The 14,598-nt window shown below is 38.9% G+C and overlaps 1 protein-coding gene across 1 annotated transcript in view; it reads left to right on the plus strand.

Annotated features, from left to right (window-relative positions):
* The window catches only part of LOC142099560 (inter-alpha-trypsin inhibitor heavy chain H3-like), a 122,346-nt gene that overhangs the window by 55,823 nt on the left and 51,925 nt on the right, over positions 1–14,598 (plus strand). Inside the window, exons 10-11 of the mRNA XM_075183107.1 lie at positions 1,317–1,442; positions 11,212–11,393. Coding sequence (XP_075039208.1) covers positions 1,317–1,442; positions 11,212–11,393 — 308 coding nt within the window. The remainder of the gene's footprint in view (positions 1–1,316; positions 1,443–11,211; positions 11,394–14,598) is intronic.

The following is a 14,598-nucleotide window of genomic DNA, read 5'->3' on the forward strand; positions in this document are numbered from 1 at the left end:
TACAAGCCACCTTCCAATGACACACACACAAAAACGTTTTGTTCTTATTTTGCACTTTTCTTCTAAGGATGGCAAAGTAGTTCCCAACACAATATCCCATACCATTTTGCTAAGTTTAACAGTGACCAACTCCCTATTCACCAGCAAACTTGATTGGCATCAATCTCCCTGCATAATGGATAATTGAGGCTTAAAAACTACACTTCTCTGGTTTGAAGAACAGCTGACACTCTCACCTTGTCTTTTTAGAGGAGGTCTCTTCAGGTGCTCTGTTTGATCAGTCTCACTGCAGCCACACCATGTCAGCTGCTAACTGTGGGAGAAAATGCATCCAAACCACCTGAAAATATAGTTGAATCACACTCCTTACTTTGTCACTCATATATCCTCCACCTGTATATCTTTAAGCTAGGTGCACTGCTGTACAAATCTGATCCCTTGCCTTGCAGACAATCATCTGAATACCTAACTTTTCTCTTAATGTCGTGTGGCAAGTACGTTTTCAAACAGCGCTCCGGGTTCAGTAAGCCAGTGTAAGGGTGGGTCCCAGGGGTTATGAATGAAGAGAGAAGGACGGGCTCCATTCAGCAGGCGCATTCCAGGGCGTTCAACCTACTAGACACTCTGCTAGTAATCAGGAGTTGCACCTGTAAGGTGTTGTTAAATAGCCGTGAGATTGCTTCCTCAGTCTCTCACTACCTGGGGAACAGGTCAATTTGTTACCAGTAAGTGCTTTTGTGTGTGTGGGACAATAGGTATTTTTGTATTATTTAGAAACCAGACAGGCTAGGACTTTTTTATGTTTTGTTTATTTTTTGGAGCTGTTAAATAAAACTTGATGTGGTTACTTGAATGAAGGCACTGGACTGGTCTGATATTGTTTGACTGATGTATAGGTAGTGCAGCCATTTACTCCAGGAAACGGCATCCCTAACCTGATCTTGCGACAATATATATATGTGTATAAGCATGTGTGTGTGTGTGTGTTTGTACGTGTGTGTGTGTGTTTGTGTGTTTAATGTGACTAGTGCAATGTCATACCTTTGTCCCAAATAAACCTGCTCTCTCACTTCATACTCCACACAATAGATTATAGGTGTCATACCCTGAATAAAAGTGCTTATACTTCAGCTTGGAAGGCACTATCCTATATATACCTTGATATGTTCACTGACATACATTTTATTCAATTCATAGTTAAAGCACTTTTATGTAGCGTTTCAGGTTCACTAGTACACCAATTGCTGCTTATAATGAACCTATACAATACATATCAATTTTTGTAATTAATTATTGAAACATATTGTTTATTCCAGCAACAAACATTAATGATCCTCTACTGAAGGCTGTTGAGCTATTGAATACAGTTCATAAATCTAAAAAGGTTCCTGAGAGAAGTGTTTCCTTAATTATCCTGCTTACTGATGGTGTAGCCAACACAGGTATGTAAAATACTGCAATGATTTTTTTCTTATTCACTACATTTCTAAGTTCACAACAGTAATTAATTTTTCTTTTTATCAATTTGTGGCTGGTTATTTGTATCTTAACGATACGAACGTGTATGGCAGTTCAATAACTACAACTTTTATAGCCTATTTCTAAAATATAATTTCTATAGAGACTTTTTCAAAGACCTTTCCTAGGACTAGGAATCCTTATACAAAGATATAAAATGCTTTTAAAACACAGCACCACTTATTACAAGGTAGTTTACTAATCCAATGACAGCCATGACATAAAGCAGTAGAGAGTAACAATCAGCAGCAAGTTAGAGACTTGCAGCATTCCGCAAAGAGTAGGAGGAATGTTGAGAAATGACACAATTATGTAAACCCTAATGCACACCATCTTACTCAGTTGTGATATTACTGCTGCCCGGCTACTAAAGTTGAACAGCATATGTAAAATAAAAAAATAAGTAAAAAAACACCAGCTTAATGAGGTGGGAGTTCTAACCCAGGTCATCCCGGTTGCGGAGGATACAAGAGGGGATTTTTCTAGCAGGCCTCAACTGGTGCAGTGTGGTAATACCAACCTGAAATGTCCTTGGGGGATTTGTCCCATTCTACTACTTAATTTATTCAAATATTCACCTGGATACACTGGCTATTGTGTCAGATAAAAGGGGCCCAAAACAATACCTTGCCTAGGGTCCCATTGAGTCTCAATCCAGCTCTGGCACAGTAGTTTTACTTTCAAAACCAATATCAGAACCACACCAAGACCGTAAATTAGCTTAGTTGGCGGTATCCCCACCAAGAGCGTGAACTCTCACATCGGTCCGATTCAGACTCCGAGCATCTTTCCGGTACGTGATTTTCAGCTAGAGGGCAGGTGTAAGTGCCAAGTGATAGAGCATATTTTCAATCAATTGCAACAGTAAAAATGCATTTTATGTACAGTAGGCATTAATAACATCCTGATAAATGTATTTCATGTAAAAGAAAAAAACAACAACTTTTTGTAATGTTTTTTCATTAATGATTATATTATTAACATATGTTAATGTCTTTGTTAATTTAATATTTTTTCTGTGCATTATGATGGGACTTTATATATACATATGCATTGTATGTATGCTGTAGTAGTTTGTTTTGTCTTCCTGCACACGGGAAGTGCCGTTTAGGCAGAGCGTACTTTCTCCGGTATTCAACTAGAAATATAGCTTGCAATCTTCTACTTGTTGAATAGGGTCATATCTGCTAGAATTTTGCGTCCGTTTTTAAACAACAGAGTTTCAATTCCTTAATGAATCAGGCCCACTATATTCAAAGATTTCTTCGCCTCTTAGAAAACCCTAAAATAAATGCGCTAGGTTTGTTTGCGGTGTCATTTTCTGGTTGCAATAGCTAGCTGAGAAGATACATTTTAGAAATCTTAGAGCATCTGGTGATATTTCCCCTTTCATACAACAAGGAAGAAAGAATGTGAAACTAGTTACTTGCTATATTTATCAGCTGTGGTGGTGACAAACTATAGACACTGGACATGTATGATGCAGGTGTTTGTTGAGGCAGAGGACTACATCATCATCATCTATTTATTTATATAGCGCCACTAATTCTGCAGCACTGCACTGAGAACTCATTCACATCAGTCCCTGCCCCATTGGAGCTTACAATCTAAATCCCCTAACATACACACACACAGACCGAGAGAGACTAAGGGCAAACCTAGCAGTATGTTTTTGGAGTGTGGGAGGAAAATGGAGCACCTAGAGGAAACCCACGCAAACATGTGGAGTACATACAAACTTCACACAGATAAGGCCATGGTCGGGAATCGAACTCATGATCCCAGTGCTGTGAGGCAGAAGTGCTAACCCCTAAGCCACCGTGCTGCTGACTACATTGATATATGGGCATGTAAACTGCATATTATACAGAATACATAGTCAACATTTATTGGGGAAGTCAAATCTTCAACAGAGTATGCATTATTGTTCCCAATACAGTATTCATATTTTTTTATTTGTTAAATGTTTGCAACATAACTAGTGAATAGGTATTGTGATTGTGAATCTTATGCAATGGAGTAAATTTCAGGGTTATCTATTGATGTTAATTTTTATGAATGCTAGCATGTCATCGCTTTTGGACATAAGCATATAATTGTCAAGCTCATCCAGCTTTTTCTCGCAGTATTGCAGCAGATCACAGTCAAGTTGCAAGTACTAAAGGGATAGTCTTGTAGGCCATCACCATTTTGTGTGCATAAATTATTAGATTATGTTGCTGTTGAGAATATATGCATCATACCCATCACAATAGATTTCTCTGTTCATTTGAGATAGTGTGCATTTTTTGTAAACATTTTTAAAAGTTTATGTGCCCCTATTGTGTCTCTAACATAATAATTTTTATCTGTGGGGTAAGTATTGTTTGGCAATACTCAAGCACTGAATCCATATTGAAGAGTTAAATTTGCACATTTTACATATGTGGCCTGGGGCAAATAGTTGCCTCCTTATGTGATACGTTATACATTTAATGGAACGTGGCTGAAGTAAAGTAATCAATAAATCTATCTATCCATATATATAAAACAAACAAGGATACTCTGCATTCTCCTAACAGATAATTAATGCTGTACTAACTACTTTTTATATTAAAAACAGGGAATGTTAGTTCCACATATTGCAATATATCTTAAGCTGACCAACTCACGCCAAAGTCTTCCCATTCTGGTCAGTCCTAACATAATCAAATGCTATGCTTTTTTTATCTGTGCTAAAAGCTTACCTACATACAGCTTTTGAAGGTAAGTATTTCCCAAGCACTAGCAGCCATGGGAGACCTGAGACTCACCAGACTCAAGTTGCAATTAATTAATGTAAAGAATGGTGTTGCTGAAGGCTAGGAAATGTGTGTGTCTGCAAAGCACAAGTTGGGTGTGGTAGGGTTCTGTGCATAAGCAAAGAACAAGAGACTTTAAAGAGAAATGTTTATTGAGAATTTTTTTCAGTGTAAAGTGGATGTTTTTGTGTTGAAACAACAAGAAGCATGCAAATGTGTTTGCAAAAATAATGAGCAGAAGTTAAAGGAGAAAAAAACAAAAACACTTTTGCCTCTGCAAAGGAAAAGTTTGTGACGTATGCTGGGTGTTGTAGTGCCACACATCTTAAGTCAAGTGAGGTGCTCCTTCTATAAAGAAAGTGCTTTGTTCGTATAAAGATAAAATTGGCTTCTTCTCAAGCTACAATGGGCAAGAAAAAGCAGAAGCCTACTGTCTCAACCCAAAAAGAGTGCATACAGGTGTGTCAAAGTGTATTAATGGAGAGAGACAAAAATCATAACTTGGAGCACGTTGGTGTGGCGGTAGTTGATGACCCTTTACGCTAATTTGAAAGAGCAGGATGTTTCTGATAAAGACTTACTACAAACTGTTACGGCCCAGCAGACAGCCACTAGGCAACCGCTGTTACAAGATGCTGCAGCTATGTCTGATAAAGGGCTAGATGCACATTTGTTAGGACTCTGGGAAAAGGCTGTGAGGCAGTGCCCTGAAAAGGAGGACATGCTTAATGACTTTCTACAAGCTGCTATGGCACACCACTCTGCTGTGGTCCAGCCATACGCCCTAAGTCAACAGTGGGTACAGGATGCCATGGCTCTGGAGGAGACCCAGAGGCAACAACAGGCGTCTAACGCAATTCAGCAGGCAGCCCTCAGACAACAACAGTTAGACTTAGAGGAGTCTCAGAGGAAACAGCAGCAATTTTTTGAAGCCCTCAGTAAAAAGTGAGCTCTATTAAAGCGGAAGAAAAGTCTCAGGAACAAGCCATAGAAACGCTAAAACAAGAAACAGAAATTGCGGAAAAAAGGTTTGATGCCGCACAAGTAGAATGTTTAAAATACCAGCAGCGTATGGAACAAATGAGAAGAGAAATAATTGAGCTACAAGATAATCTGAAAACAGAGCGGGGAAAAGCTCTGGTAACTGCAAAGACAGTGGCCCAGCATAAAGAAAAAGGGAACGGTGAAATACCGCAACTTCAAGCTAAGATGCAGAAGCTTGAAGCAAATATGTTACTGTTTCAAGAATCTAACTCTGAACTAAGTGAGAAAAGGGAGATGTTGCTGGCGGAAAAGAACTTGCTTGAGAAAGAGGTGTTGACGGGCCGGGGCCAAGCAGAAGTGTCAGACAAACGGGTGCAACAGCTTCAGACAGCTTCAGACTGCAGTAACGCAATTAGAAACCAGGTTGAGAGCATCAGTGCAAAATGTAGAAGAAGCCAACCTTCAGAAAGACCAGGCACTTCTCAGAGAAAAGCAAAAGGAGGAAAGATTGAAAAGATGACGCAGGCAGTAGCTAAAATAACTCAAGAAGCTGCTACGAGGACATGAAAAGAGGTAGAAAATGTCAAAAAACTTTGTAATGTGCAGATTTCACATTTAACAGATGACCTCTCAGCGCTGCAAATGGAATGTGGAGAGAAGCAAAGCCTTAATGAACGCGCCTTAAGAGAAAAGCGAGCTGCAGAGGAAGAGCTGGAAAAGGTGTATCAAGAATGCCTGGTGAATGAGAGAGATTATAGAAAGCAGGAGGAACTACAGCAGAGATGTCTGATTGCAGAACCCAGTAAAGATGACCTCAAGATAAGTCAAGGTCAATGTCAGAGTACAAAAGAAGAAGCAGTAAAACTGAGGGATGAGAAGGAAAATCTGCAGAAATAACTTGATGCCAAAGTCACAGATATACAAGAGAAAATTAAGATCATATCCCAGGTTGAAAATGTTGGAAAGCAATATAAGACTCAATATGAAGAATTAAAGATTCAGCATAATAATATTCAACCATGCACAATTAGAAGAGCGAGCTTGTCAAACAGAAGTACAAGAATTAAGAGAGTCCCATGTCCAGACTAAAATAGAGATATATGCACTGGCAGACCAACAAGAGTCAATAAGTGGAAAAGGAAATGAAGATAAAGGTCAACGGGAGCAAACCTCAAAAATTCTAGCAGAGTTGTCCACAGTTCAAAAAGAACTACAGTACACTACTAAATCTATTCAAGACAATGCCAGCAGAATACAAACTGTTAAGGATAACTGGGAAAGGTTTGCCTATGGCTTTGAGACACCTTCCACTTGGGTTTCAGGAATAGAAAGGCAGTCAAGTGATCTAGGATTATCCAAGATTTTACCTGAGCCTCAAGTTACAAGCACTTAGGAAATTAAGAATATGCTTCAAAAGGTACCGCAGACTGCGATTACTACCGACTTGCCTCAGCAACAGTTAAAGGAGTTGCAAAGTCAACCATGTCTGAAAGCGGCGTTCCTGTCCTCGTCTATGGCTCCATTGAAAGGAGTACAGACCAAGTATGTAGCTACAAAAGAAATGAAGAATACAACCCATCATCATCATCATCATCATCATCACCATCATCACCACCACAGGGAGAACATACAAACTCCACACAGATAAGGTCATGGTTGGGAATTTAACTCATGACCCCAGTGCTGTAAGGCAGATGTGCTAACCACTACGCCACCGTGCTGCCCAAATGAATGTTTTTAGAATGTTTTTTAGTTATTACAGAGTAATTTCAATCTCTAATGGGTGGGAGTACTGTATTTCCTGATTCACAAATTGAAAAGAGCCACAGTCTACAATATTTTTATGGGATAAATCTTGAAACCTATTTTTCAGAAAATTTCAAAATGCCAGAAAGGAAAAAAAGAGTATTGTTACTGTGATTTTGTCACTAAGTATTCAGAAATGATCACCAAGTGGATAGTAGAGTTGGAGGTACCCCTATTTTATTTGTGCAAAATATGCATTTCCATACTGTGCATGTCCACTGTAAAGGAGTTCTTTCATCCCCCAGTGATAATGCAGGGACAATATTCCAAATAGAGCTAGGTAGTTTCCGTATTATACAGAGAACTCGGTGAGGACTTTAGATTAATTAAAGTATTGAAAAGAGCTGAAGTACGAGCGGCCATGGTCGGGAATTGAACTCATGACCCCAGCGCTGTGAGGCAGAAGTGCTACCACTTCACCACCGTGCTGCCCACCAGCCTCTAGTTCGGAAACGGCGATCTCAAGTGGATTCTGGTAAGACTGTTTCAGGGGAAAAGGGTGCTGGGCGGTGGAATGAACTGATATGTGCAGAGACTGTAGGCTCAGAACCTGGAGATTGGCCAGTTATGCCAAGGAGGTTCCGGCCTCATAAAAGATATGGCAGAAATGTGATTACCTGTTTTAGATGTGGTGGCTTAGGCCATATTGTTGCTAACTGTTCACGTACCTTTGAATCTATGCAATGTAATTATGCTTATGTACCTCATAGAAGGTCTTTATATGCCCAGCTAGCCTGTAACACAGACAAACAGGCTGACAAATTGATGTGTGAAGTCACCATAGAAGGTAAAAAGGTAAAGGCTCTGCTAGATTCTGGCAGTATGATTTCCCTTGTGAAAGCAGAGTTAGTGAGCCCCTTAAAATGTCAAAAGAAAAATGTTGGTATAACCTGCAGTAAACATAAAAACACAGTATGGTTTTGGGGTAGTCACTGTGGGACTAGTTCCTGGTTTAAAATTTGACGCAATATTGGGGAGAAACTTTTCCCACTTCTGGAAGCTATGGGAGACCCACTTGGTTGCAAAAATAAATCTACCAGCCCCGCGTGATAATATTACTGATACAGTGGTAGCAGGAGTGTTCCCCAAGTCAAATGTGTTCTCTCTATCCAATGTGGTTGGTGAGTCAGGAAATGACAAGGGCAGCAGTAGAGTACAGGATTTTGTACCTCCTATTGAAGGGCGAAATATGGTTGAACCTGTTGACTGTGTACCCGGGGTTAAGGTAATGAAAAATGTTTTTGCCTTAAAGTAATTAAAAGATCCCACCCTGGTAAGGGCCAGAGAAAGTGTGAAAATTATTAATAGGAAGCCAGTAGAACCTGCTAATAGATTGTCGTACCCCCACATGGCAATAAACCAGGGGTTATTGTGTCAGTTATTTAAAAGAGGAAAATACATTTTGGAGCAGTTGGTAGTTCCTAAATTATATAGAAGAGCAGTGTTGAACTGGGCTCATGGTTCCACAACTGCCAAGCATCAGGGAGTAGGAAAAAACTTAGATAAAAGTTTACAGCAGTTCTTCTGGCCAGGGGTTTGAAAAGATGTCTTTGATTGGTGGTCATCCTGCCCTGAGTGTCAATGCCATGTTTCCAGGCCTCAGTGTAAAAGTCAGCTGGCAACTACCCCAGTTTCCCCTCTAACCGTTGTTCCTTTGGGTTGAAAAGGATCTGTAACCAATACACTTGCACTCAGTTTGCAGCATAAAGCTAAAACGTTTGTGGAAAAAACTAGAGGAGCATTTAGGGTTACAAGTGTTCCACCCGCAGATTGAAACAAAGAGGGGGATATGTGACAGAGTCACTGGAAGGAGGCTAAATGGGAGAGGTATGTGTCCCAGGCTTCCTGCATTGTCTACTTTAAAACACCAGGGAGAATATAGATGTGTGTGAATAGCTTCCCACAGAGTGTTTCCATGTGGTAACAAACCATGGTAAGGGTCCCTGGTGTTATGTATGGAGAAAGAGAAGGGAGGGCTCCATACATAAGGCCTAGTCTGGGTCTTCTGGTCTGCCAGTCTCAAAAGAGACTGATCAGGAGATGCACCTGTGAGGTGCCTGTGAAAAGCCAGCTAGAATAGGCAATCAGTGTCTCAGACCTAGGGAGGAGGTGAGTTGCCTCCTGAGACACTCTGCTATGGTGTTGACTGTGTGTTTGGACACAAGGTCCAACACCAGAGAGAGAGGGTCTTGCTAAATGTATTAGCCAGACGGCTAGGATTTTGTTTATCATCATCACCATTTATTTATATTGCGCCACTGATTCCGCAGAACTGTACAGAGAACTCACTCAGATCAGTCCCTGCCCCATTGGAGCTTACAGTCTAAATTCCCTAACACACACACACAGAGAGAGACTAGGGTCAATTTTGATAGCAGCCAATTAACCTACCAGTATGTTTTTGGAGTGTGGGAGGAAACCGGAGCACCCGGAGGAAACCCATGCAAACACGGGGAGAACATACAAACTCCACACAGATAAGGCCATGGTTGGGAATTGAACTCATGACCTCAGTGCTGTGAGGCAGAAGTTCTAACCACTACGCCACCGTGCTGCCCCGTGCTGTTTATATTTTGTTTTGTTTACAAGCTGGTGAATAAACTGGCTGTGGCTGTTATCCTGAAACCTCTGGACTTGTGCTGCTGCTGTTCACCAAGGAGATAGTACCTATTCCCCTGTTAATACTACAATATATATATATATATATATATATATATATATATATATATATATATATATATAAATGCGTGTGTGTGCTTTAACTAGTTAATACAAGTTAACTGAAGCCTAACAAAGAAGGAGATAAGACACATTCTTGTGTCTCACTCTGCCAAGTTACATGAGAACTATATCAAAACATTTGTATTGTGGACCCCTTTAAGGTCGAACTCTTTATAAGGGGGAGTCCAAAAACAGGGTGTGTTACTATAATCTGATAAGTAACAAGAAGGGTATATAAGATTGAGTCAATGCAGTATTTGCCTGTTCAGATTCTTGATAGAATGTTGTACCCATGCTTGCATATCTGAATTAAGGAGCTCAAATTTGAATATTTTCCATTTTTGACTTCATACTGATTTGTAAAGTTATAGTTTATATTTATAACAGATAGTTTGATTGCCCTTGTCATTTTGTAAACATTTTGTAAGCTTACTGGCCTATATGACACTGATATTGCCTTTAGTATTCAAATTCCTCTCTAACTAAAAACATTTACAGAATGGTGCTTCAGATCTCAAGAAAACCAGCACAGATTCAGCAATAGCTCTTAAGCCTAAGAAAATGCATAAGTATATTATACTCTATATAACTGAATGTCTAAGTATATTTTACTCTATATAACTTACATTAATCTACTCTAAGTCCATTCAAATCGAAAATTAGGGGGACAGCCATGGGAACCAGGTTCCCCCCAAGCTTCACAAGTCTCTACATGGGCCTCTTTGAGGATCAATATGTAGCGAGGTAGCCGGTTGGGGCGAACCTGGTTCTCTATGGCCGTTATATAGACAACCTATTTTTTGTTTGTGATGAGGATCGTGAATCGGTTTCTGTATTAATGTCTCACTTAAATGGTAATGATTTTGGGCTCAAATTCACTAGTGTACATAATTCTATACAGATCAGTTATTTGGATTTAATATTGTCTGTGAGTAATAACAGTATTCTCACTAAAATGTACAAAAAAGATGTGGATTCTTTTAACTATTTGCATTTCGAGTGGTCACACGAGGAACTGGAAAACCAATATTCCGAAGGATCAGTTCCATAGGGTGCGTAGGAATTGCACGGAAATCGATGATATTAGGATACAGGCACATATATTATGGTGCTATACATATGTGCCATTTAAAGGCTTGCTTTTATTAATGGAAAACTGAAATGACAATATATGCTGGAATACTGAATGTTTAAAGTATTGAATGTTTTTATATAGATATTTTATACATTTTTTTTACATATATACATATATATATATTTGATTATCAGTAAAATTATTCCGATTTATATCAGTGCTTCTAGAAATTTCTTGTGCTTAGTTTAATTTAAATACCATATATGTGTTCTAAAACATTATACTTCATAAAATGAAATATAACGAAGATTACTTTTCCCCTCTAAGGTGTATCTAACCCTACAAGAATCCAGGAGAATGTAAAGAAAGCCATTCAAGGGAAATATACCCTGTACTCTCTTGGATTTGGCCATGGAGTTGATTATGCTTTTCTAGAGAAATTGGCCTTGGAAAATTCAGGGATTGCTCGACGCATTTATGAGGACTCAGATGCAGCCTTGCAATTAGAGGTAAGTTCTTGATATTTTTATATCTATCTATAGTTTGCTTTATAGGTTTATAAGTGGGTACTGTGGTTGGATAAGCACAAAGACATATTACATTGAATATTAGATCTTGCTGGGCATACTTAGTGTATATATATTACATCCTAATAAGAAAGGCAAAATCATGCACTTGGTGTTCAAAAACTCAAAGACTGAATATAGAATTAATGGCTATAAAATATTGACTACCAAGGAGGAAAGAGATCTAGGAGTCACTATTTCAGGAGACTTAGAGAAAGGAAAACAATGCAATCAAACAAGGTGAAAGGCCAGATGGATGCTAGGTGGTATAAAGAGAAGATTTAGTAGCAGGAATAGAGGAGGTGATGCCACTATACAAGTCATCGGTGAGACCACACCTCGAATATTGGACCTGATTCAATACTGAACGCAACTTGACAATAAGTTGCATTTGAAAATAGAGCACGGAACTCACATCAGAAAACATAAAAAGATAGTTGTTTCATTTCATGATCAAAATTGTTATCACCATAATAATTTATAGAAACATTTCAAATAATATATATATATATTTATAGAGATGAGCGATTCGGAGAAATCCAACAGTTTCCAGATTTGGGGTTCCTGGTGAAACGGAGTCATGAATTAGTTTTGCGTGCCAATTTCAGATCTCAAAATGAGGCAAACATAATATCCAGGAAAATATTGATGCACAACTCAGAAAAGTTTATATCTTCTTTATATAGCCCTCCCTTATTTGTATCATGTGGCATTTTAGAACAGGCAGCATGAAGGGAGGATATTAGCTGCAGTGCTCTGGTCTGAAAATAGCATTTAAAGTACATTTAAACTACAGTATATAGCCTTAAGGTGAAGGAGTGACAGAGAAAATAATGGAATAGTTGTGTTTATTTTAAAGCAGTTTTGTAAGGATCAGTCAGCTAGAATAGTTTGCTGTTAGTTTTTAATTCAATTTGTCAGAGAGGTTATATGGAATAGTGGTTATTGGTTGTTATTAATGCACATATATAGTACAAGTATATAGACTGATTTAGATATCATTCTGAACTAACAAGTATATTTAGTAGAGATTTAGATTAGATTTATTTCTTTTAAAATGTTAGGTCTTTCTAATGAAAGTAATCTTTAGTGAGGCAGTGACAACTGTATTAAGTGGAAAAAAACTGGGTGTTTGTGTGTGAGGGTCAGCAGCAGAACCCCTCCAAAAAACGTCTATATTCCAAATTTCTTTGAATTTTTCAATACTTGTGAAGTTGTTAAGGATAATTTAGTGACATCTCTAGTGGGGAAAAAAGGGTGTTTGCATGTGAGAGTTTATTCTTGGCATATTTGACATTTAGCAACCACATGAAGAACATTATAGCGGCTGAAAAAAAATGTCACCTGCCATGCCACAAACTGAAGCAAGCCCATTAGATAAATTAAACACCCCCCCAAAAAATAGTGTAAGATGCAAGATATAAAAATATTGAAACACTTCAAAGACCAAGCACATATTACATTTTGAACGTTACAAGGCATCCATCATAGGCAGTAAAGCAACAGTAACAGGCAGAGGTCATTGGTTGGACAGTGGTATGAATGAATAGAGTTAGACAATTATAAAAGTAAATAGATGAAGGTAGCCTGCATCTGTACTAAAAACTTCAAAGAATAGTACTATGCACTTCTCGATGGGCAGAGCATTCATCGGTAGCCAAAAGCAGAGCTTTCAAATACCTTGTTTTGCTTATATGTTACGAGTAAGGTAGATCTGTGTCGCAATCCTGCTCTTGTGAATCAAACAAGGGGACTTGCTTGGTGGGATTCAATGTATGGGTCTGTAAGAAAAATAAATTAATTTCATTAGATGAATTGAAGAACAAAAAAAGATTAGTGTAAGGAGCAAGAGATAAAAATGTTGAAGCACTACACACACTAAATTTGGAATGTTAGCATGAATCATGGAGAGTGAAGAGGCAGTAACAATCAGATGTAATTAGATGGACAGAGGCATCAGTAGATATTTAGACAAATAAATACCCAATTATTAAGCACTACTTAATTTGCTGTCACTATAGCAATAAATATTGATGATGATAGACAAAGTTGGCCTGCACCTATACTACAAAATTTTAAAGACTAAGCACACATTACATTTTGAACGTTACAGAGTGTGAAGATACCAGGTTTTCTGGCCCAATTCTACCTACTTCACTCTGGTTGGCCACCCATGGGTGCCTTCCTATGCCAGGGAAGTATACCCAGTACCTTCTAAGATTCGTATAGTCACTCAGGCAAATGCAGTTAGAAAGTACAACAGTACATTTATTGTAACAGCAACAACTCACTAGGATATTATGTACACACAGTAAATAAATGCCAAGCAGGTTTACCACATCATCAGTCCCTTACCCCTCTAGCTTAAGGAGTTACAGTCACCTGGCTGTCCTGACCTGATGACCCATGAATCTGCAGATGTATTTCACTGGTAGAGCCACCAGCCACCCTGCAGTTTCAGCCATCAATTCCCAGAAGGAACATCACCCCCCCCCCCCTTCTCCTAGAGTGGCTCCTTATATCTAGGGTCAAATTTACACAGTCTTTTCTCCTCCCCGGCCAAACCCCTGGGTCTTTCCTTGTTAATCATTGGTGAGTACTGGACTAGGGTGTTGGAGAGGGGAGCTGTACTTCCATAGAAACTCCCCTGCCAGATTTTAGACCAAACGTCTGGAGTAATCTTGTGAGAACAATGGATACTAAGTAGCCTTCCCCCTCACCTGTATTTTGCAACCTGATCCCTACACATAACCCACCTGGCTTCACTTTAAGGACAATGAATAGCAACCTTACTGCCACATCAACAATATACAATAAACAATGTACATATTTACAATGAACTACAATGTCCCCTTATCCACATGTAATTAGACACTGCAGTTGTACTCTGTTGAGCTGGGGAATAAAAGCAAGGGCTATAAAAAGAGTTTGTTATAATCCACATTATGTGAGAAACGAGGGACAAGCTGGTTAAAGTGTTACCAAACTCGTTTTGTCACACAGGACATCCATCATAGTCAGTGAAGCTACAGTAACAGGCAGAGGTCATTGGTTGGACAATGGTATGAATGAATATAGTTAGACATTTATAAAAGTAAATAGATGAAAATGGCCTGCACCCATACTAAAAACTTCAATGCTAGTACTA

The sequence above is a fragment of the Mixophyes fleayi genome, chromosome 8 (genome assembly GCF_038048845.1).
Source record: "Mixophyes fleayi isolate aMixFle1 chromosome 8, aMixFle1.hap1, whole genome shotgun sequence".
NCBI classification, from domain to species: Eukaryota; Metazoa; Chordata; class Amphibia; order Anura; family Limnodynastidae; genus Mixophyes; species Mixophyes fleayi.